Genomic DNA, 24,662 nt, shown 5'->3' with positions numbered 1-24,662 from the left:
GTGCTCTACACCGCAGCCGGGGAGAATGGCCCTACCTGGAGCCTCTGGCAGAAAGCACCAGGGGAGACTCGAGGTCGACCCCTAGGGTTTTGGAGTCGGGGATACAGAGGATCCGAGGCCCGCTATACTCCAACTGAAAAAGAGATATTAGCAGCATATGAAGGGGTTCGAGCTGCTTCGGAAGTGATCGGCACTGAAGCACAGCTCCTCCTGGCACCCCGACTGCCGGTGCTAGGCTGGATGTTCAGAGGGAGGGTCCCCTGTACACATCATGCAACTGATGCTACATGGAGGAAGTGGGTCGCACTAATCACACAACAGGCTCAAATAGGAAACCCCAGTCGCCCAGGAATCCTGGAAGTGATCATGGATTGGCCAGAAGGCAAAGATTTTGGAATATCGCCAGAGGAGGAGGTGACGTGTGCTGAGGAGGCCCCACTGTATAATGAACTACCAGAAAATGAGAAGCAATATGCCCTGTTCACTGATGGGTCCTGTCGTATTGTGGGAAAGCATCGGAGGTGGAAAGCTGCTGTATGGAGTCCTATGCGACAAGTTGCAGAAACTGCTGAAGGAGAAGGTGAATCGAGCCCATTTGCAGAAGTAAAGGCCATCCAGCTGGCTTTAGACATTGCTGACTGAGAAAAGTGGCCAGTGCTCTATCTCTAGACTGACTCATGGATTGTGGCAAATGCCCTGTGGGGGTGGTTGCAGCAATGGAAGCGGAGCAACTGGCAGCGCAGAGGCAAACCCATCTGGGCTGCCGCATTGTGGCAAGATATTGCTGCCCGGGTGGAGAACCTGGTTGTAAAAGTCCGTCACGTAGATGCTCCCGTACCCAAGAGTCGGGCTACTGAAGAACATCAAAACAACCAGCAGGTGGATCAGGTTGCTAAGATTGAAGTGGCTCAGGTGGATCTGGACTGGCAACATAAGGGTGAATTATTTCTAGCTCGGTGGGCCCATGACACCTCAGGTCACCAAGGAAGAGATGCAACATACAGATGGGCTCGTGATCGAGGGGTGGACTTGACCATGGACACTATTGTGCAGGTTATCCATGAATGTGAAGCATGCGCTGCAATCAAGCAAGCCAAGCGGTTAAAGCCCCTCTGGTATGGAGGACGATGGCTGAAATATAAATATGGGGAGGCCTGGCAGATCGATTATATCGCACTCCCACAAACCCGCCAAGGCAAGCGCCACGTGCTTACAATGGTGGAAGCAGCCACCGGATGGCTGGAAACATATCCCGTGCCCCATGCCACTGCCTGGAACACTATCCTGGGCCTTGAAAAGCCAGTCCTATGGCGACATGGCACCCCAGAAAGAATTGAGTCAGACAACGGGACTCATTTCCGAAACAACCTCATAGACCCCTGGGCCAAAGAGCATGGCACTGAGTGGGTCTATCACATCCCCTGTCATGCACCAGCCTCCGGGAAAAATGAACGAAACAATGGACTACGCTGAGAGCAATGGGTGGTGGGACATTCAAACATTGGGATACACATTTAGCAAAGGCCACCTGGTTAGTCAACACTCGGGGATCTGCCAATCGATCAGGCCCTGCCCAGTCAGAACTTTTACGTACTGTAGACGGGAATAAAGTCCCTGTAGTGCACATAAAAAATATGCTGGGGAAGACAGTCTGGGTTATTCCTGCCTCGGGCAGAGGCAAACCCATCCGTGGGATTGCTTTTGCTCAAGGACCTGGGTACACTTGGTGGATAATGTGGGAGGATGGGGAAGTCCGATGTGTACCTCAAGGGGATTTGATTTTGGGTGAGAATAGCCAATGATCTGAACTATATGATGTTAAGTGCTATGTAATATTATATGCCATACCAATGATATTACAATAAGAATCACACAGATTAATGAAGAATGAAGTTCGATGAAACCGAGCAAAGCACAGTGATGATGGTACCAGAACTGACTTCAACATGAAACAATCCAACACCACATACCCTCTCCATCTTTCCAGCCCTGAAAGATTATTATGACAGATGGAGACCAAAGTCATGGACTAAATGAACTCACCGAACATTTTAGAGGGATGGCCCATAGACTAAGGGAATGATATCTGTGCATATATATATCAAAAACCAGGAAAAGGGGTGGTGATTAATGGAAATGTATTGGAAAGTGGGGGACCTGGGCATGACGTAGATGGTATAGAATAAGGGGTGGACACTGTCCTGGTTTCGGCAGGGATAGAGTTAATTTCCTTCCTAGTAGCTGGTACAGTGCTGTGGTTTGGATTTAGGATGAGAATAATGTTGATCACACACTGATGTTTTAGTTGTTGCTAAGTAGTGCTTACACTAGTCAAGGACTTGTCAGCTTCTCATGCCCTGCCAGCAAGAAGCTGGGAGGGGGCACAGCCAGGACAGCTGACCCCAACTGGCCAAAGGGATATTCCATACCATATGACATCATGCTCAGTATATAAACTGGGGGGCGTTAGCCAGGGGAGGGGTGACCGCTGCTCGGGAACTGGCTGGGCATCGGTCGGCAGGTGGTTAGCAATTGCATTGTGCATCATTTATTTTGTATATTCTTTTATCATTATTATTATTATTATTTTCCCTTCCTTTTCTGTCCTATTAATCTGTCTTTATCTCAACCCACAAATTTTACTTTTTTTTTTCTCTCCGATTCTCTCCCCCATCCTAATGGGGGGGTGGGGGGTGGGGGGAGGGGAGTGATTGAACGGCTGTGTGGTGGTTAGCTGCCTGCCGGGTTAAACCACAACACCCTTCATATACAAATCATATTTTCAAGTTTATTTCAAAACAGAGAACATTTTAAAACGACTATTTGAACCTTTCTTCAAGGTCCTCTCCAGCCCTACTGCCTATGTTCTCCATGATTACAAAGAAGTATCTAGTCTCTGACGTCCCTCACATACTCATCACTTATTGTGACGGTGACAGAAATGAGTAGCACTAGCTCTGTTTTATAGACGAGGAAACTGATCTAAGACATGAGGGTAAACAAGGATCTAGATGTATTGATTTTGAGACAAACATAAAACTAAGACAATGCTCATCTTTACTTCATCTGCTGCACTATTAGTCAATGCTGTCAGTATTTTCAAACAGACCAAAATGAAGCAAAGTCTTTGAGAAACAGAGAAGAAGAAGGAATATAACAATAATTGGACAAGTCGCAGGCTCACTGGTTTGAGGGACAACTTGAACTGGAGCAGTCTTGGTATTTAAGGACAGACTGCTCTCATGATGTCTCAGTGACCTGCGTTATCACAGCTTTCGGGCCAGCACAGGTGACTACACTGGAAAGGGAAATCACAGGTCTGAAGGCTGCATCTGCTTCAGCGCAGTGGCAGATGAGGAAGGAGGGAAGCTGCAGCGGGATTACAGGGTCCTGCCGTGCCTGCTCCGAACCACGAGTGCTGCCTCCTCCGTCAGCCCCTTAACTCATGGTCCAGTGGGAATTCTACTGCAGCCGGCAGAGATGGCACAGGGGCAGGATGGACCCCTCTCCTCCCCACCCTCAATTCTGCGGTCCATATACCACAGCACCCCTGATTTATACACTATGCCAATAGGAAAGAAACAAAAGACTGGCTAGCAAAAACCATCCCTAAACCCTAGTAGAGTTCACTTGCAATTTATTTCTTTTAAGCTTAACTTATATGGCATATTGTTTGCAAATCTCTCCTGGTACAGTTTCATATAAGTGTGTGCAGCCACGTAAGGACAGTAAGGCTCTATCACTCAGTTTTGAGTCACACATGGCAGAACCCAGTATTTATTTTCATTGTTATTGATTGTTAATGCAGTAGTATGTGGAGCATTCATGGATGGGAATAAAGCTAGCTGCAACCCAAAAGGCAAGAGAGATTAGGGCTTTGAGAACTTCAGCAAGGCTTTCATCTATCTATATAAATTCCATAGATTCTTATTCTATCATGAAATTACTCTCTGCTTCCAAAGCCTTATTCTTTTCAGCATCTGTTTCTTGGGCCACTCTGTTCCCCCCCTATATTGCACAGAAGTTTGGTCATGGTATCTAGAGAATACAGAGCAATTGTTAGGAAGTTTCTCATTAATCACTTTGTCCTTGGGATGCCAAATGCAAAGCTATAGAAGAGAAGAAAGATGACTTTGTGGCTGAAGCATGGCACAGAGAGTTCAGTGATATGGGATCTATTTCCTGCCTTTACCACTTGCTTTCTGACTTGGGTTTACTCTTACTCTTAAACTGTTTAGACTGGGGGTCATTAAAGCAAGGATTTTGTTGCCCTATATTTTTTTTGAGTGCCCATTACATGGATGAAATAAAGATGAATAGAATGTATAGAAGACAGGACTAGTTAATTAACTTCCCTACTTCTCCATCTTTTAATCTGTGAAGGGGAGATAATGTTATAATAACACTTAATAAAGCTGTTGAAAGAAATTCTTCCACAGTATTTTTTAAACATACTGTGACCCTGGAAATGAAAACAATGGATGGTCAGTGGGAAAGCCTGTTTGCCTCAGCAGTAATGGGGTTTCATGGGGAAAAGCCCTTTGTAATGGCCACAGCACTGCTGTGGGTCCGAAAGATCCCTGCGTTGTTTTGGACAAGTGTAATGATGCCTTTAGGCAAAACACATTTTGTTGGGTCCATAGTGTTTTAAATACAAACACAGTGTGCATACTATTGATTTCTGATGATATGACTGTGTCAGTCAGGAGCATGAAGAGGCATCCTGAGAGATGTTGGCAAAAATACTGGTGCAGATGTAATTATATCAGCAACACTGAGTTTACTGTTTGCCCATGAGAACTAGTTTTACTATTGTGTTGGATAACTGCATTCACAAGGGTTTTTGGTATACTACAGTGATGTTTACTTGCACAGTGTGATAAAACTCTCCTACTACAGACCCAGCAAAAGCAATGTGCAAAGTCACAGAGAAATACCATGCCAAAAATAGAGACCGCACCTTTCATCTCTCAAACCTGGACCATTACTCAATTTTTTCAACAGGCAAAAAAAGTAACCCCTGGTTTATCACTGATTAAAGACCCCATACCATTACACTTACCGACATCAGCACCACTGAGAGCTTTCCCTAATGGCCAGGGTCTCATATCAATTATCTTTCCATTGACGCTGAGCGACTGAACACAGCCCTGAAACCCACAGTTGGTGCCTGTGGCTCTGACCAGCCAGTACATGCTGGGGGCACCGCCAACGTAGAAGGGAGTCCAGAACATAATTTTACTATATTGGCCCTAAAGGGAAAACAGAGCACGACATGATGTAGAACAGATATAACACAGGATAACTAATTAAGCCACACTGTGTATAATCAATTTTTTTCTCCATGAAGAATTGTCTCAGGGGATATGTAGTTTGCTCATTGGTAATTCCTTTTCATTAGTCATTCCTCCGCTCAGTCTATCATTTTAAATGTTACTTTTTGCACCTGCATCCATCATGATAACATGGACTATTTAATACAAAATAAAAATATTAAAAATCACTATGTTCTGAGGAGGGATTGTAATCTGTCTTTTGTTGCAATTTCTTCCTTTACTTTTGCCAAAATTGTTTGTCTTCTAAACTCTAAGCCCTGGGGGACACAGACCAATGGGATATTGCCTTTTGCACAGAACCCAGCAAGTGCTTAGTGTTGAATAATAATGAAATGACAAAAAACAACAGTAAAAACCAAGACAAGACATAAACTGATACAACTACAACTTCAGTGGGGTTCTGCTCACTTTGCCAGCACTAAATTTACTCCCCATCTTTTTTATTTTTTACCTTAATCTGCCTATAGAAACGTACACATACAAGTTTACTAGCACTGCTATAGTGCACAGAAAGGAACAAAAAAAGCCCAGACAGAACTTTTTGGATCACTGAATCAAACTCCATGCTATTGTGGGCAATGGAGTCATGATTCCTTTCATAAATTGATCAAAATATATGTCTTTTGCCTCCTACTCAAAGGCTGTTTCAAAACCTCACTGCCCTTTAGAAGAAAACATTCAGAATTCCCACATTTATTCATGGCCAGTTTTTTCCAATGTGTCCTTCTGACAGTGCTGACTTTTATCCCAAAAGCTTTCTGGATTTTTCACCCCTGCCCTGCTTCCATGGTATTTATAACAATAAATCATATCCCCGTAGCCTATATTTTGCCAGGCTAAATAAGCCAAGGTTATTGAGTCTATGGATGTTCACTGCACAGTGCACTGCAGAAACACATCAAATGGATCTCAATTTCAGCAGGGAAAAATAATTCAGGTGGAGCCTGTGGCTAAAGAGAGTTCAGATGTCCACAGGGTTTCATGGTGGGCATATGCCAGGGCTGTGGGCATACAGCTCTCCAGCCTGCCTCCAACTGCTTGCCATCTCCTATCGCCTTTGATGCTCCTACCCCCCTTGGTCTGTCAAGCTCCACTTCTCTTGTGGGCACTCTCTAAGACTGTTCAAGTCAAAATGAACCATGTCAGAAAAGACTACCACTCTGCTGACACTAATTCAGGTCATTCTCACTAGGAAGGGCTGAGGAGGACTCACTGGAGCAACAATACTATGGTAGCAGCAAGTTCTGGTGGAGAGCAGCACCTGGAGCAATTAACTTTTTTTCTGGTGTAGATGCAGCTAGAAAAATGTGTGTCCACTGTCAAACTCTTCTTGTAATAGACTCTGAACCATAAACCTCCTACTAGTCCTTCGTTGCACCTTTTCTTGTTTGACTTCATCTTTCTCAGCTATGGGTGATCATAGCCCTGCGTAACCAGATGCAGTCTTACCAAAGTGCTGTACAATGGCATTAGTCTCTACTGGATGTATCTCTCCTGATTCACATTTGCCCTTTGCGTGGCCTCATAGCCTTGGTAGCTTTTCCTTTGTCATTTCCAGCTGATGAGCACTCAATGCACAGCAGAAGTTCTTGCCATTAGGCTCCAAGGACACAGCATTTATGCTGACAGGCTTCATCCCATTCCTATTACTCAGGTCCTCGAGATTTTTTTCCTTTCAGTGCCTGTACATGAAAGTGTAAAGTAATAAGACGTCTGAAGCCACTTTTTTTCAGGGCTAGGGATGGCATGCTAATAGTGGTTATCAAAGGGAAGAGGAAAGACATCTGAAACAATTTGCAACTGTCTTTTTTTCAGTGCCTTAATTTCACTTCTGTTTTCTGGCCTGGTAACAAATGAGCAAGTCAAGACATCTTCCTCTATTATATTTTATCCTGGCGGCCTCATATGAAATTGTTGGTGTTAACATAAGTCCGGGCAGAATGTCTCTTCATTACTGTGCTTAAATCTATGTCCATGGTATACATGTAATTACACTTCTGTATACAAACTTTGTGTGGCTATATGCATATTATACATAAATATATACACATATACACATATGCATCTAATTTTTCTGGTTGAGGAAGCAGAGAAGTTCTCTGAGGCTTGAAAAAGAAAGCAATCGGGGACAGCAGCTGTAAAATCTGGTAAACTTCTAACAGCAGCCTGTATCTGAGATTAACGAAGTGTAGCAGAAGGACGGCAGAGCAAGGATGGAGGACAACAGAGAAACTGTGATGGGATTCAGCACTAGGATATTTATCTATGTGATTTCTAGACTACGTATGTAGAAGAGTAATCTGTACACTAATCCTGGTTCACTAAATGCCCCAACACTGATGAATAAAAATGTACCTTTAAAATCTGATCAGACTTCTGCTGGCAAGAAAAAATGTCATCATAATCTTGAGAGAGCCCAAGGTCGAGCTGCAGGTGCAGGATTACCTACCTGAGATTTTCCTGTGACTGGAGCGTCATTGTCCATCCTGAGCCAGCCATTCATCCTGTCTCTGAACAACGTGATGCTGTGCCAGTTCCCCAGTTTGATTTTGTTTTCACTTGTTATGACTGCAACTCTGGCGCCACAGCTGAACCTGGGAGCATGAGACGGAGAGGGCAGGGTGACAATCTTACATTAACCAAATAACAAAAAGTTGCTTTTAGACTCCAAATATTCCTTTCGCTCCGGGAAGCTCTCTGTTTCACACTGCATATTAACAGGCTACAGGAAAATTAGACAGCAGGTCTACATATGATCTGTTCTAAGTTTCAAACTTCATTATCTGTCTTTCTCCCATGGAGAAGATTTTGCATCCTCTGGCCGTACCAAGTGCATTGCAAAGCTTGCCAACAGCTGAAACTGTTTCAAGATGCAGGGTATTACAATCTGAGTTCCTGCTATCACAGTAATTTCTCTTGGGATTTTTTCTAGCTCCCTGGTGAAAGGCAGTGCTATATTAATGACTCTGCGATTCTATATGAAACTCAGTACTGATTGACAAGGAGACCTCCAGGAGAGTCTCTGTGGAGCTGAATGTGCACAAAACATGCCATTTTCTCTGACTGCTGTTCAGTGCAGGAGGTGAACAGAAACAGAACTAAGGCACATCACCCACTTTATTTTTCCCCACTTTCAAAGGACTCACCCTCCCAAATATGGAGATCCTGGAGATACTCTTTCACATGCTTCATATCTATGGGACTGCAAGAAACCCCCTCCACCTTCATTTAAAAAACCTGCAACTCCCATCTAAACAAGGGATATGGATGAAGTTCTAGACCCCTTGCTGGCTTTAAATCCTTTATTTTGCTATGTTATCTGCAGGTCCTTTTGCTGTGAAGCAAAAACATTGACTATGCACGGCTTGATATAGCATAAGCTTAGCAAGAGCAGTGGCTCACTGGCATTTCTGATAACATAGCAATGAGCCCCGGACTAATGCTTCGAAGAAAACTGATCATTTTGTCTTTACACCAAGGTCTGAGTAAAAAGAGTTTAACAGGGCACATGCCTACACGCTAAACAAGGATGAGAGAACAAAATATTGAAGAACTGTTAAATGAAGTAATACTATCCATTTTGTGCACTGCATGGGGCAGAAGTCAAAGACACGACAGATATTCATCACATAAAGCAGTCTCAGGAGGCAGTAATGGCCCCTTCTCTTTACATCAGATTTAGGGTGGCGGTGAGCCTAGTAGAAATCCATGTTTTACCTGAACTGGATGCTATGTTGGATGATTGCTAGTGACATAAAATCACCACGACCATGTTCATTTTCTCCACAGTATAGCAGCAAACCATCTTCTCATTCAGCCTGCAATCAGAGCATCAACATAAAAAATCAAAGTCTAAGCCTCACAGTGACAGATAAATGCAAGCAGCACTGGGAGACTTTTCTCCAGAAAAGGGACAACAGTTTTCAGATGGAGTTTTTAACTTGCAAAATCAGCAACTGGTTGATCGATTTTGAATCTTGCATTTGAAGAACCTAAAAAAAACATTTCCTTAATGCTTAAATGGTTTAAGAACATCTCTTCTATTTACAGTGTCGTGATTTAACCCCAGCCAGCAACTAAGCCCCACACAGCCGCTTGCTCACTCCCCCCCAGTGGAATGGGGGAGAGAATCAGAAGAGTAAGAGTGAGAAAACTCGTGGGTTGAGATAAAGACAGTTTAATAAGTAAAGCAAAAGCCACGCATGCAAGCAAAGCAAAACAAGGAATTCATTCACTACTTCCCATTGGCAGGCAGGTGTTCAGCCATCTCCAGGAAAGCAGGGCTCCATCACGCGTAACGGTTACTTGGGAAGACAAATGCCATAACTCCGAATGTCCCCCCCCTTCCTTCTTCTTCCCCCAGCTTTCTATGCTGAGCATGATGGCATATGGTATGGAATATCCCTTTGGTCCCTTGGGGTCAGCTGTCCCAGCTGTGTCCCCTCCCAACTTCTTGTGTACCCCCAGCCTACTCACTGGTGGGGTGGTGTGAGGAGCAGGAAAGGCCTTGACTCGGTGTAAGCACTGCTCAGCAGTAACTAAAACATCCCTGTATTATCAACACTGACTTCATCACAAATCCAAAACACAGCACTATACTAGCTACTATGAAGAAAATTAGCTCTATCCCAGCCAAAACCAGCACAAGTGTGATAATATCAGACCTACAAACAAGCTTGAAAGCATTAAAAACTGTCAGACATCCCATATGAGACCTCTAAGCACAAAGTCTAGCAAGGATGTCCTAGCAAGCCTGTTAAGTGTAGACACATCAGACTTACTGCACACTCTGCTTCACACGTTCAGTGATCCTGACACTTTTCAAGCTGAACAATCTGTGCAGGCAAGATTTCTCCATATGTACATAGAGCTGACACAGTGACTTTTTGCAGCCATCCTGCAAGTTAAGCTGACAAATTGCCAGAAGAGTGTTAGATCACCACATGAGGCAACAGATTGCTGCTGCTCTAGTGACAGTCTCGTACCTAGGCTATGAGGCTGGCGAGTCTGCCTTACGTGGGAGCAGGGGTGCATCCGAGAGCTCATGTATGACACCTGCTTGGCCACCCTCCCTACAGGCAGCCCTACCAGCTCTGTCCGTAATACACAGACAGCATTAACACAAGCCAGTGTGGGATGTACCCCACCACTTCAGACCTGTAGTTTAAGTAGTCCAGTATCTTGCATGTATTAGTAGCCAGTGTCCCAAACTTCAGAGGTGAAAAATAATGCCTACTTAAATCCTGAAGGGTAGGAAAGGAACTCTGGATATAGGGCAGTATTTTGCTCAGTACAACAAGAAGATCACAGTTTCTTATATGTAAAGATACTGCATGCCACTTCCAAACTGTAATTCACAAAAAGTCCAGGTGTACTTCAGCCTGTAGCTCATTCACATGGCTATAACCCTGCCAATGTACATTGCTGTTAGTCTGCAATGCCAGTATTACTAGTCCCAGGCATTCTCTCATGCACTGCCTACCAATAATGGACACAAATATTTTAGCCCAGTTTACCAACTTCATTTGCATTCACTGAATGTGAAGCCAGATCTTTAGAGATGAAGGTTATGTATAGGCTCACCACAATTACATTATAAGCTATACTGAAGCTAAGTTACTGTTCCATTTTCCACAGCATCAGAATAAGTGAATAAAATTTAAAACTCCTATGTGAGTTTGGAATTGCTTAAACTTACCCTGAATTCAAGGGTAATTTGAAATGTCTGATAGGAGTTTTTCAGTGGTTCAAAGGTGATGTGTGAGTAGCCAGAGAACTGAGGATACTGGATAATAATATCTGAAAAGCAAAGACAGAAACATGTTGTTTAACAGTTTTCTCCCATATAAAAATTGATATACACATTTAGCACTAGATAACATCAGGTGAAAATGCAAGGCAGAGTTCCTCCAGAGACAACCGTTAGTCAGCAGCGGTCAACAATCAGTTAACCTATTACCTTGTGCTCCCACCACCTTTCATAACTAATTCCTTTATTCCCAAGGATCTGGTGAACTTGGAAAGAAACAGGATACTGATGGCCAAATACTGCTCAACAGTTTAATTGCTGACTTCAGTGGAACTTTCTCCAGATTTTCATCCTTGTTACAGAAGACAGAACCCATCTACTTTATATTTATCTCCTTTTAAGAATTCATATAACACAGAGACAACAAAGTAGTTTTCTGTTTTGCAGGATTATAAAAACATATGCAGGAAATGTGCACTGGGCCAGGCTCCAGACTGTATTAGTCACTGCTGCTCCATAGGTGCTATGTCCAGCATCTGGAGAATCCTTGGATGGCTCATAAAAGCCCAGCAACTCCCAGTGCTTCCCTCTAGTCAGCTCAGGGCAGAAGGTAAAGGGAGTGATAGGGAGAAGAGGGTCCCTGCAGGCATCTCTCCATCCCTGGCTGCAATAGTGGCCCTTCATATTGCTCTTGTCAGCTGGCATTATCAATCCACACCTTTACCGTCTTATGTTAGAGGACCATTCCAGCTCCAGCATAGGAAAAAAAAAAACAAACAGAGAGATGTCTTACTGCTACCTTTGCAGCTCATTTTCCTAAGAAGCACTGAGGACAGACCCAGTTTCAGGCCTGAATTCTTATTTTTGCAGTGGGTCAAAGTCTAATGAGGAAGGAAGAATGAGGAGTCCTATTCCTCTTTGTTATTTGAATACTGAGTGGATTTTTCTCGCATATTTGGATCTGGATACAATTCTCTCAGCTTTTTTGTTAGCAAGGCAAACAAATAAAATACATTTTAGACTGAGGTGAAGAGAACCGGCGGTATAAACCTGAATGCTACCACAGCAGACAGCAATTAACTCATGCCCTGATCACAAGCAGAACTGACTGGACCAGAGCATCATGCAGCTGTTGATTTTAAAGAAAAGTCTGTTTTCATTCAGATTAATATACTATTTAACAATATTGGCTGCTGTGGAGAAATTCAATACAAGAAAATATTGGTACATGATGCTACTGCTTACCAAGGAATAAAACACTCCCTTGTGAAAAATGGTGGTTTTGGACTGATGTTAACAAACCAGCTCTACAAGTTGTATACAGCTATGTCAGTTCAAATAAATCCTCAGCTCTTCATACTTGATCAAGGCCAAAAATCACATCTGCAGCTGTTCCATGTGACTGAGTCACAACAGATTATTTTCAGAATGAGCTCTCTTTACTCCAGCACCGGGAGGAGATCAAACACCCCCAGTGTCTGTATCTCTGATGCACAACACTGTGCATCACAAATGTCTAACACGAGCCTGCAGAAGAAACATGTGTCCCTGATGCTCTGCTGTGTGGCAGGGTCTTGGCAGATCAGATCAGCATGCAGAGGGATGGATCAGCTCTTTCTTAGCTAGTGGGACAGCACCACTACAAGCAACGGGACACTTTCTTTGCACAAGCTCTGGAATTCATCTGACCCCTTGGTCACCAAATCAGCAGAAAAATAACTCCAGGGAAAAAAAAGTGAACTGATTCTGGCTTGGTAAGCGAGCTGGACTGGCTCACCAGGTGATCAGCTCAACATCAGACCCGGCGAAAGGGCGAGGTTAGGCCCACAGAGGGAGAGGACAGGAAGGCAGCCAGGGAAGGAGAAGCAGAATGGCCTCCTTCAGCTCAGCGAGCTCTTGCCCTGGCTCAGCTGCCCTGCAGAGAGGTGAGAGGACGCATGGCGAGGCCTGACTGGGACAATGACACCTCCTCACATTGACCCGGGCTTCAGGGCATGTTTTCTGAACTGGGGAGGGGGTTTTGTTTGTAACCAAAGCTCGAGTGGCGGCTCAGGTCTCCTTTGCCCCAGGCTGCCTGATGTGAGAGCTGGGGCTACCGCTCCAGCACTTCTGCCCCATAGACCATGGGGAAAGCCTCCTCCGGAGACGGTTTTACAATGGTGGCTCTGTCTCGCTTCCCTGCTGCAGGATCAGCATCATCTGATGGACCACACCAGAAATGTGTGTGTTTCAGGGCTTCAGCTGCAGGCAAAAGGCAAGGGTCAAATGGGGGTCGAATGTCCCTGCTGGAAGCTGTGGATGCCATGGCTGGACCCTGTCAGGCCTGGGTGCCTACCAATATACCTGTCGCCTTCACCCTCCCACTCCTAGGTGGGGGAAGGAGTATTAACCTCCCCTGTGCACATCTACACAGGGTCTGCATTCAGCTTTATTAAAGAATAACTTCTTCAAACCTAGTTGAGGAAAGAGAAGCAAAGGGACTGGTGTCTGAACTGGGAGTGGAAGCCACTGCTGTCCTTAGGGATCCATTAAGCCCAGCCTGCTATTCCCAAAACGCACTTTGGTTGGTTTACCACGAAGCTGCTCCTTGTCCCAGGCTAACAGAAGCCAGCAGCAGAGCAGCAACCTGCCCACAGCTGGCTTACAGCAGACTGGTGCTCCCCAAGGTGGCTGTCACTGCGCAGAGGCCACAGACATTCGGCCTGCTGATGCTGGAGGGATGCCTTGTCTGGGGCTATTGAGGAAACACAGTCCCACAGACTTGTGGGCATGTGGAAACCTACCTTCCGCGCATGTCTCTCCTCCTTTTCCCAAGTTGCAGTGGCAGCGTGAGCCACTCTGGTTGTAGTCGTTGATGCAAAAGCTGTCTGCAGAACAGATGGTCTCATCGCAGGAGAGATCAAAGAGGTGCGTTGCAGAAGAAGTGCCACCCCTCCTCATTGCCCTAGCTGTAGTTGCCCTTGCTGTGGTTGAAGGCCGTGTGGCGGTGGGAGTGGAAGTAGTGGGTTCAGAAGTGGTTGTAAGGACCTGTGATAGGAGCCTGGAACTAGACCCTGGCGTGACCTTAGTTTCGACCAGAAATTTTCTGTTGCCTCCTTTGATAGCAGGAAGCGGTCTGAGCTGAAAGGTAATAAAGAATCATAAATTCAGTAAAACCTAAAATGCTACATGGAAATGAAAAAAATACCTTCCAAGATACAGATCTGAGGTAACAAATTCATCCTCACTGAAGAAAAAGAAACAACCACATTATTATATCTGAGCATACAATATCAGATATTAAACTTTCTGACAAGACCGGACACTTTAAAATATTAAGACTATAAAGGAAACAGAAATGTCAAAGTGAAATCTTGAAAGTTACCTCTTCTATGTAAATGTCGTAGTCTGAGTCATCGATATCAAATCCATCATCATCACCAGTCACTGTCTGTGATATACCGATGCCCATAGCTTCCACTTCCTAACTCTTCAGAGCCTAAAAAGACACAACTGGCATATTCAGTTCATATATTTTTTCACTATACACACAGCAACTCAGATCTTACCTCCCCCTGATTCAACACACTAAAATCTGAAGCGGTGGTGATGTTCATTCTGTACAGACAATGCAAGTGTCAGCCTGAAGATGGAAGACGTTGTCCAAGTGATACATATGCAACTTAAAAGAAACTAAGTGAAGACCTTCATTTAGTCACTTACTGTGTTTCCTTAACAAAGCAGGAAAAGCTCAGTTCTTCCATTGCAAAATGACTTTTATCTATCATTCTTCCAGGAGAGCAGCTCTGAATTTTTTTCAGCATGGACTACATTGTAATAGCTGTATTGTTTTTAGATCAAACTTTTCCCTTTTATAAATACAGTCCTCTACCTGCCCTACTGGTGACCAAATTACTGGAACAGCAAAAGAGATGCATCTAGGTAGGGCTTTTCTGGCACACTCTGCTTAGGCCTTTACCTACTTCCACTGGCTCCAATGCTCCTGAAATTAACATCCTAAGTGTATTTTTAGGCTTTTTTTAAAATGCAATTTAGCACCTGGAAAAAAGGAACACGCACAAACATCATGTGCTTTTCATGTGCATAATCTGCCTCCGCCTCTCCCTGGAGCGCTGAACTGCACTGTGAAGGACTCTGGGCTGGGAATGGCCAGTTTAAACAGTAAGATGATCCTCGTGGAAAATATCTGTGTTTTTCTGCACTTTACACAGCAAATTCTGCTTAAACAATGGTTTATGCTTTTTAGCTACTAAAATTTACCAGAAGTCATGAGGAAAGATAATAAGGGTAACTTCATCACTACGGTTTCTTGTCATTTCAGCAAGGTTAAGAATATAACACATTTGGTAACCAGTGAAACAGTGGACTTCATACATTTGTATTTTCCATAAAATATTCTGCGGTCACTTAAAAACAGCGTAGGTAATCCTTGCTTTACTAAGTCTCTGTACGGGCTGACCATGTGTGCTTGTTTATTTTAGCAGCCACAAGCTGCCCATATTTTCTCATGAGTTAGCAGGTCCTTCACATTGCAACACGCAGAGACGCAAAGTCTTGCTGAGCAGTGGCTGTCTGCGGAAAGGAGACCTGACAAGCCAGAAAACGCCAGCTAACCAATCACTTGATGGTAGTGAGAGCTTCACTACCACCACTGAACAACCTGATGGAGCCAGGAAAAGCTAACAAAGCCCAGCAGGCTTTCAGAAGGAGCAGTGTGAGCACGGTGTTATCACGCTGTTTGAGCCAGTCTAACTGGGGTCAGCCATCTCCCACCTCAGTGGAGAATAAAGGAAAAGTATCTCACTGACCTGATTCAGGCAGGAGAGCACTTGTCTAAATCTTTTTGTACTCTCTCTTCCTTTGCCGTGACTGCAACCCAGAAATCCTGGCAGACAGTTATGAAATTAAGCATATGTGCACCAGATACGAACACGTGCCCTGGCTGGCTAATTGGCTGCCCACCATACACTCTGTGGGAGTTACTTATCAATGGGCTTTACATCAGCATATAGAAAAAACAGAAGCAAATGAGTAGAGGTAATGAGGCATACACATTTGCAACCAAAACAGCATGCTAGACTAGGAGAGAATGTATATAAGCCTTTCCACTCTAACATGTATACCTAATCATCTGTAAATAATATAGTTTAACTGTATATTAAACCAGTATTCAGCATAAGAGTTCTAGCAACTGAGGTAAGCAGAGAACTCATAGCTTTATGATTGGTAATGAGATGAGGCCAACTGGACAAACTGCATCCAGGTTATTTCTGCTAGTGACTGTGAATGCACAGGCAAAGGATTACTACTGGAGAAACAGACTGTGCATTTATGAACTGGTCCCAATCCTGCATTCATTATGGAAAACAATAGGTCAAATAGGGCAAAACCTCTTACTCCTAGTATTCACTTGAATAGTCACTCAGGTTAATCACCACCACAGGATAATTTTACTCCAGGTAGGAAGGTAGGAAGGTTGGCCACTTCTCTTCCATCCATCACTGCATCAGAATCTCCTTCTTTTGGCAAAAGTGACTTTATAAGACATGCATTTCTACAAAAGAATATGCAAAACCCCAAACATAAACATTATAAATGTGACTTGCAGTTTAATGGAAATTATATGAATGAAGCAGAGCCCAGCACTAACTCAGCTCCCAGCAGATGCAGCAATTTTCAGCTCACTGGAATACTCTTGCTTTTAAGTCAGGTCTGTAATATTACTTATTGCCTTTATATTGTGTGTCTGAAATTATTTCAGAACTAATTCAGTTCTTCTAATGGATGAAACTGTAATTTACCTAAGAGTAACAGAAGCAATAAAACTAAGTTGGGAAAAAGAAAGGAAAAAATCACACATTACTGATCAATCATATGTCAGGGAAAACAATCTAATCTGTATTCAAACAAGCTGTGATACACAAACTCCATTTTCTAATTTAGAGGTCACAAGCTACAAAATAAAAACCTGTTATAGTTCAAATTCTGCCACATTTTTTCTCTTCTCAAGCAAACTTTCTATTGGCTTAATGGGATTTAGGTTCAGTAAGAATGGCAGGAATGAAGCAATACAGAGAACGAAGTATCTTCACATTAACATGTAGGAAAATGTTAGGTCTTGATTTTGCATTCAGATATGCACACTTGCTTACAGGTATAGATATGATTTTAATGCCATGCCAGTTTTACAGAAGTGTAACTCTCCTGATTTGAGTGGAGTTAACACTAAACTACATCAATAACCACCAGCATGAAATGAGACCTGGTAACTTAGGAAACACAGGCAGTTCCCCAAGCAGAAAGTGCACCTCTTTCATCTGGCAGACCAAAATGTTCCATGCTTTTCCAACAGAAGACCTTGGGAGACAAAATGTACCCACTATTTTAAACCAGACAATGATTCCTTTCACCTTATTGAACTGGTACAACATTTACAGCCTGGAGACAGCAAAGAAGGTATGGCTTATTGTGGCTGGTAGAAAAGACTGCTTTGAGGCCCTTCTTCAAAGACCTTCAGGACGTAAGTTTGGCATCACCAGGAAAACTATAACTTCAGAAGGTGTCCTAATATCCACAGGCCTCTAATATGGCCCCAAATCCCTGCTTTCGCTCCCCTGGCTCCATCTGAGTTTCAGCTGGCACATGCTACGTTACTCTACCTGCTGATCTGTGAGCAGTTTTGGTAATGCATAATGTACCTGGGAGCAATGAAGACATGGAGATGTACTCTCTTCTAACTATGCCTGGATTTATACAGGTGAGTACACACACAAATGATGAGACCATCTAACAGCCCACTGGCTTCTCAATTGCCTTGCTCTGCCCTACATTTGGTGTTGGCTCACTGGATGTGACATGATACCCACATGTGACGTGATGCAACAAAACTGCAAAATAAACAGAAAGCAGAGAAGCTAACAGGACTTTTTGTAGAGAAACCCCCACGCGAGCCCATCTCTTAAGAGCACTGCATAGCTTTAGTGAAGAGCTCATCTCATAATGGGTGGCAAATCAGGGACAATTAAGCAAAGTGGTACTCTGCAAATACCAAAACAATGACTACAGAGATTATAAGTGTGCTATATTTCATTAAATCAGTGTTTCAGCATACAAGGAGATGAAGCTTGTTTAAGACCCTCTACCAGTCCTATAATCCTGTTTTATAATTAATTGGAAAACCTGTGGGGGGTCATGAACATAAAACAGCTTCTTTCCAAATAATCAGGGATTAAGTTATACCAAAGAAATCTTTCTCAAAACAAACAGAAAGTCACACAAACTTTTGTTTTGATGATTAGGTGACAGCATACTGATCAGGAGACACAGAAGAGTGTAGGATCCTGGTAGACCACCAGGCGCTGCAACGCAGGCAGATTGAATGGAAATGTTAACAGACTGATCACCTTCGTGCAGAAGACCTCACAGGTCTAAGTCCAAAATACATCGGGGCATTTTTATCTGAGATTTTTCTTGTCAGTGACTCACAGTGAGGCACTGCATATCGCTTGGCCTGTCTCTTGCTTTTTGTCCCTGTCCGTATAACAGGGACAATAAATACAAATGCTGCATTTGTAAAGCCTTTGGAGATCTGCGGGGAACAGTTCTGTGGAAAACATTCTCCATTTGCTATCTCCAAGACACATCACCATCATTTACATCAAGGTTTGGGCCTGAGGGACTGCTCTTTTCCTGTGCCTGAGCCTCAGCTGACACATTCAAGCACCATGCAGAATATTTAAGCACCTGTGCCAATGCCTTGCTCAGTATGAGCCAGAGCATATGGATACCCCCATTTGTGAGAAGTCAGGCGGTGTCTGCCAGGCCCGGAGGAAGGGATGTACCTGGATTAAGCAGCCACTTCTGTCACATTTTCTGTGGAGACAAGCAGGACAGTATTTTTAACAGAAGACATTTCCTCTGTTGGTCTGACAAAGCCCAAGGCTGGTGACCTTCCAGGCACAGTGCAAACTCCATCTGTTTCCCCAGGAGATGAAGGGTATTTAAGCGATGCAGGTGATGACACTTTGTTGTTACTAAACTTGATATATGAAATCTTTTGTTTTCAAGTAAATTGTCCATGACACATTGAAAGATTTGATATAGCAAAAAACCAACAGCCATATAAGTGAAATACCTGCAACCTGCATTTGTAATTAAGGCAACAAAAAATTGATTTATTACATAATTTCCTTCTATAAAAAAATGAAACCAAATCATAAATAAATGAGAACCCTTGGGGAAACTTGCTCTCTCTTTCCTCCCTGAAAATGGATCAATGTAACATAAACCAAGCATGCATTTTTTACTAGGTAAGGGGGTAACTGCTTATAATCAAGGCCACATGTTCTACTTGCAAGGGCCTTGGGAGGTCTGTCACATTAGGTGATACAGTCAGCACCTCTTCAGAGGAACATTTTAGCAAAGACAACGGTTTCCTATGCGGACCTGAAACAATGCACAGTCAAGTGTACTGCAAATCCAGCCACCCTTGAAACCAAAGTGAGAGAATTACACATGAGAATGAAATAAACCTCAGCAGAAAAAATCCCCAAGTAGCGTGGACTCAGTGTCTGCAGGACTCATCTCTGTCTCAGCCTGCCTAGAAGAGCTGCGAGAGACTTGACACAATGCAACACAGACCCTGAAGGTCCCCTGCATTTGAGGTAATGCTGGGAATTTGCTCTTCAGTTAAAATAAGCATCGGAAAGCCACTAATTATTTCAAAACAAGCATAAAAATCCAGGATATACAAGCATAAAGCTACAAATTTTTAAAATCCAAACACCCTAAGGACCTTAGTGCCAGCACTATGTGGACTAGGTAATGCAAAGGAACTAGGCATTGTATGGACTTCTGCCAGCTTCCTAAGATATTTCAGGTATTTCTGAGGAATACACAAGCAGTCAGAAAATAGCATCAAATATTTGTGTCATGTTTCACTGTTTACATGGGAGGACGAACCATGGCATAATGAAGGTAGTAATTCCTACGATGTGCACCCCAAAGAGCAAAGATGCTTCAGTTTCAGACATGCCAACTGTCTGACACCTTTCCAGCAATGATAGGTGACTAAGAGGTATCTGCTGGCACTTTGAGAGATTCAGGTATCTGGTGCCATCTGAGACGCATTATGGTACCTGAGACATCCCCAGAGGACTGTCAGGTGTCTGGGAGATGCATGGGAGGCACATGCCCTCCTGCAGTGGCAGCTGAAAACCACAGGACCTAGGGGACCTCAAATCCACCGAATGTCTATACCTGAGCAACTGAACTGAATGATTAACTGGGCCAAAGAAGGTAACTATTGGCTTTCTGGCTACTAGAAGGGGGAAGGTACCTACAGTTACATAATGTGAACTAGGAGTGAGTTTTACTTGGTTGCCCTTGAACATTTTTGTCACATTAAACTTTTCATTGGTTTAAATCACTCTTCAAGTTTTTTTAGTGTTTTTGGGAAAAATAAATGTTCAGGCTATGCACTGCTTTAATCAAGAACATTTTTTCACAACAAAAGTTTAGCTTTTCTACTAATGCACAATGTACTTGTGTATCTGGTTAACATCAAACCAGTTTCTTACACAGACATCATAACTAAAGCCAAGTGAGAGCTGCTATACTCAGTTACACTCCTGCTTCCAGAAAGCCGCAGAACTTATTTCTAAAGGCATGCATCTTTTGTCGCCTTTGAACACCACTTCTTGCTCTGCAAAAAGCTGGTTATTGTGAAGACAACTATCCACAAGATAACATAGGCTTTCATGCATAGTGGCTATATGTAGTTTTTAAGCCTATTTGCCAAGTCCATCCTGGAAACTAAGAGCAGACTGGCAAAGGAACCACATTCGCATTTGCCAAAGGGCCCAGAGTTTGCCAAAGTAGCCTTAAGTACAATTGACCTGGTGTGGGGCTGGAACACATCACTGACATAAAGTGGCTCCAGGCTGCGGGAGCTCTGCCCGCTCATGAGGGTCTCCCCCAAGCACTGCCAGCCCCTTGGTGCAGGGAGACCAACCTCTTAGCCACAGTGGCACCCATGCGCCTCCCACAGACCAGCACATAGTTTTTAAGCCTATTCAGAGAGCAGTGCAACATGGATAATACATTAACTTTTCAGATCTGATCCAGACGCAGAGTCAAGCTCATGCCCGGTATGAACCTCTCCAGAAATCAGTGTGTGAATTTGATTCCAAGCTCTACTGACAAAGATCCATGTTTTAGAGCCATCTTGACAGGTCTCTGCAGAACAGGCGGTTTCCAATTTTTCAAACTTGCAAAGGCAAAGTGCCTTTCCTAGAGTACTGCAGTAATAAGCGCAGTATGAAGACTACTCCACCCTTATTAACAGAGCTAAACACTTTATCTTTTCTGACCAAAGAATGCAGACACTCACATCCAAAGATAAACAGGATACCGAAGAGCACACAAGCATGCCTGAGGCAGCAGGAGCTGACTCTTGAGGATCCAGGGGCCAAGGAACCCCAGAGCACACTGCACCTTCGTGGTTTTCACAAACATTTGCTTCAGAAGTTAAACTTAGAGTTCAGCAGCCATACAAAACTTAATGCAAACTGTTCAAAGGATTCAATTCATGACAGAGGGGAAAAAAGGATGAAAAATGCCATAAAAGAGTCAATGAAAACAAGGGATTTCAAGATAGGGAGGTGTGGGGATGGGAATCTCACTAACGGACATTCCTGAGTTTGATTTTAATGAGCAAACACTGTACCACCTGGCATGACAAGGCACTTAAGCAGAAGATAACGGAAAAAGGAATGTGCAGCTGGAAGGAGAAAAACAAGATAAAGGCCATGAGGGCATTTCGCATGATCAGGAAGAACGGGCCAATCTGCTAGAGCATAGATGCGCGTGAACACAAGGCTATAACCTATCTGCAAGCTGCAGGTAGCGCGTGTACACTTCTGCTTGCTATAAAAGATGCTAACAAAGAGCAATAAAGGTCTTTGGTTGCTGCCTGCCAGAGTCCGTGCCGTTAATCCCCGCAGGGAGGCGATTTAGAAATAAATCCTTAGCGGGTTAAACTGGTGGATCATTGTCGTGGTTTAACTTCAGTCGGCAACTAAGCACCACGCAGCCGCTCGCTCACTCCCCCCACCCCCGGTGGGATGGGGGAGAGAATTGGAAGAGAAGAGCACAAGTTAGAAAAACTCGTGGGTTGAGATAAAAAACAGTTTAATAATTGAAATAAAATGATAATAATAATAATATGATAATAATAATAATAATACACAAAGCAAGTGATGCACAGTACAATTGCTCACCACCCGCCGACCGATGCCCAGCCAGTCCCCGAGCAGCGGCCCCCCGGCCAGCTTTCCCCAGTTTATGTACTGAGCATGACGTCACATGGTATAGAATGTCCCTTTGGCCAGTTTGGCTGTGCCCCCTCCCAGCTTCTTGTGCACCTTCAGCCTTCTCAGTCGGTAGAACATGGGAAGCTGAAAAGTCCTTGGCTAGTGTAAGCATTACCTAGCAACAACTAAAACATCGGTGCGTTATCAACTTTGTTCTCATCCTAAATCCAAAACACTGTACCAGCTACTAGGAAGGAAATTAACTCTATCCCTGCCGAAACCAGGACAATATCCACCCCTTATTCTATACCATCTGCGTCATGCTCAAGTCTCATATTTTCCAGTACATTTTCATTAATCACCACCCCTATATATATATATATATATACACACACACAGAGATATCATTCCCTTCGTCTGTGGGCCATCCCTCTAAAACGTTCGGTGAGTTCATTTAGTCCATGACTTCGGGCTCCATCTGTCATAATAATCTTTCAGGGCAGGAAAAATGGAGATGGTATGTGGTGTTGGATTGTTCCATGTTGAAGTCAGTTCTGGTACCATCATCACTGTGCTTTGCTTGGTTTCACTGAAGTTATTCTTCATTAGTCTGGGTGATTCTTATTGTAATAACATTAGTATGGTATGTAATATTATTAGTATTATTACTATATCTGTGTATTATTAGTATAACTATTATAACTATAATTAGTACTTAACATTACATAATTCAGATCATTGGCTATTCTCACCCAAAAACAAATCCCCTTGAGGTACACATCGGACTTCCCCATCCTCCCGCATTATCCACCAAGTGCACCCAGGCCCTTGAGCAAAAGCAATCCCATGGATGGGTCTGCCTCTGCCTGAGGCAGGAATAACCCAGACTGTCTTCCCCAGCATATTTTTTATGTGCACTACAGGGACTTTATTCCCATCTACAGTACGTAAAAGTTCTGACTGGGCAGGGCCTGCTCGATTGGCAGATCCCCTAGTGTTGACTAACCAGGTGGCCTTTGCTAAATGCATATCCCAATGTTTGAACGTCCTGCCACCCATTGCTCTCAGTGTAGTCTTTAACAGTCCATTGTATCGTTCAATTTTCCCAGAGGCTGGTGCATGATAGGGGATGTGATACACCCACTCAATGCCATGCTCTTTGGCCCAGGTGTCTATGAGGTTGTTTCGGAAATGAGTCCCATTGTCTGACTCAATTCTTTCTGGGGTGCCATGTCGCCATAGGACTTGCTTTTCAAGGCCCAGGATAGTGTTCCGGGCAGTGGCATGGGGCACGGGATATGTTTCCAGCCATCCGGTGGTTGCCTCCACCATTGTAAGCACGTGGCGCTTGCCTTGGCGGGTTTGTGGGAGCGTGATATAATCGATCTGCCAGGCCTCCCCATATTTATATTTCAGCCATCGTCCTCCATACCAAAAAGGATTTAACCGCTTGGCTTGCTTGATTGCAGCGCATGTTTCGCATTCATGGATAACCTGGGCTATAGTGTCCATGGTCAAGTCCACCCCTCGATCACGAGCCCATCTATATGTTGCATCTCTTCCTTGGTGACCTGAGGTGTCATGGGCCCACCGAGCTATAAATCATTCACCCTTATGTTGCCAGTCCAGATCCACCTGAGCCACTTCAATCTTAGCAGCCTGATCCACCTGCTGGTTGTTTTGATGTTCTTCTGTGGCCCGACTCTTGGGTACGTGAGCATCTATGTGATGGACTTTTACAACCAGGTTCTCCACCCGGGCAGCAATATCTTGCCACAATGCGGCAGCCCAGATGGGTTTGCCTCTGTGCTGCCAGTTGCTCTGCTTCCATTGCTGCAACCACCCCCCCAGGGCATTTGCCACCATCCATGAGTCAGTCTAGAGATAGAGCACTGGCCACTTTTCTCAGTCAGCAATGTCTAAAGCCAGCTGGATGGCCTTTACTTCTGCAAATTGGCTCGATTCACCTTCTCCTTCAGTAGTTTCTACAACTTGTCGCATAGGACTCCATACAGCAGCTTTCCACCTCCGATGTTTTCCCACAAGACGACAGGACCCATCAGTGAACAGGGCATATTGCTTCTCATTTTCTGGTAGTTCATTATACATTGGGGCCTCTTCAGCACGCGTTACCTCCTCCTCTGGCGATATTCCAAAATCTTTGCCCTCTGGCCAATCCATGATCACTTCCAGGATTCCTGGGCGACTGGGGTTTCCTATTCGAGCCCGTTGTGTGATCAGTGCGACCCACTTACTCCATGTAGC

The 24,662-nt window shown here is 44.0% G+C and overlaps 1 protein-coding gene across 1 annotated transcript in view; it reads right to left on the bottom strand.

Annotated features, from left to right (window-relative positions):
- Nucleotides 1-24,662, bottom strand: part of LOC143171953 (pikachurin-like) — a 124,531-nt gene that overhangs the window by 32,845 nt on the left and 67,024 nt on the right. Inside the window, 7 exon segments of the mRNA XM_076361139.1 lie at nt 5,063-5,252; nt 7,786-7,930; nt 9,054-9,154; nt 11,035-11,135; nt 13,869-14,205; nt 14,450-14,516; nt 14,518-14,563. Of these exon segments, the coding sequence (XP_076217254.1) occupies nt 5,063-5,252; nt 7,786-7,930; nt 9,054-9,154; nt 11,035-11,135; nt 13,869-14,205; nt 14,450-14,516; nt 14,518-14,563 (987 nt within the window).

This window comes from Aptenodytes patagonicus, chromosome W (assembly GCF_965638725.1).
Source record: "Aptenodytes patagonicus chromosome W, bAptPat1.pri.cur, whole genome shotgun sequence".
Lineage (NCBI taxonomy): Eukaryota > Metazoa > Chordata > Aves > Sphenisciformes > Spheniscidae > Aptenodytes > Aptenodytes patagonicus.
The sequence above is the reverse complement of the archived record's forward strand: the minus strand, read 5'-3'. Positions and strand labels throughout refer to the sequence as shown.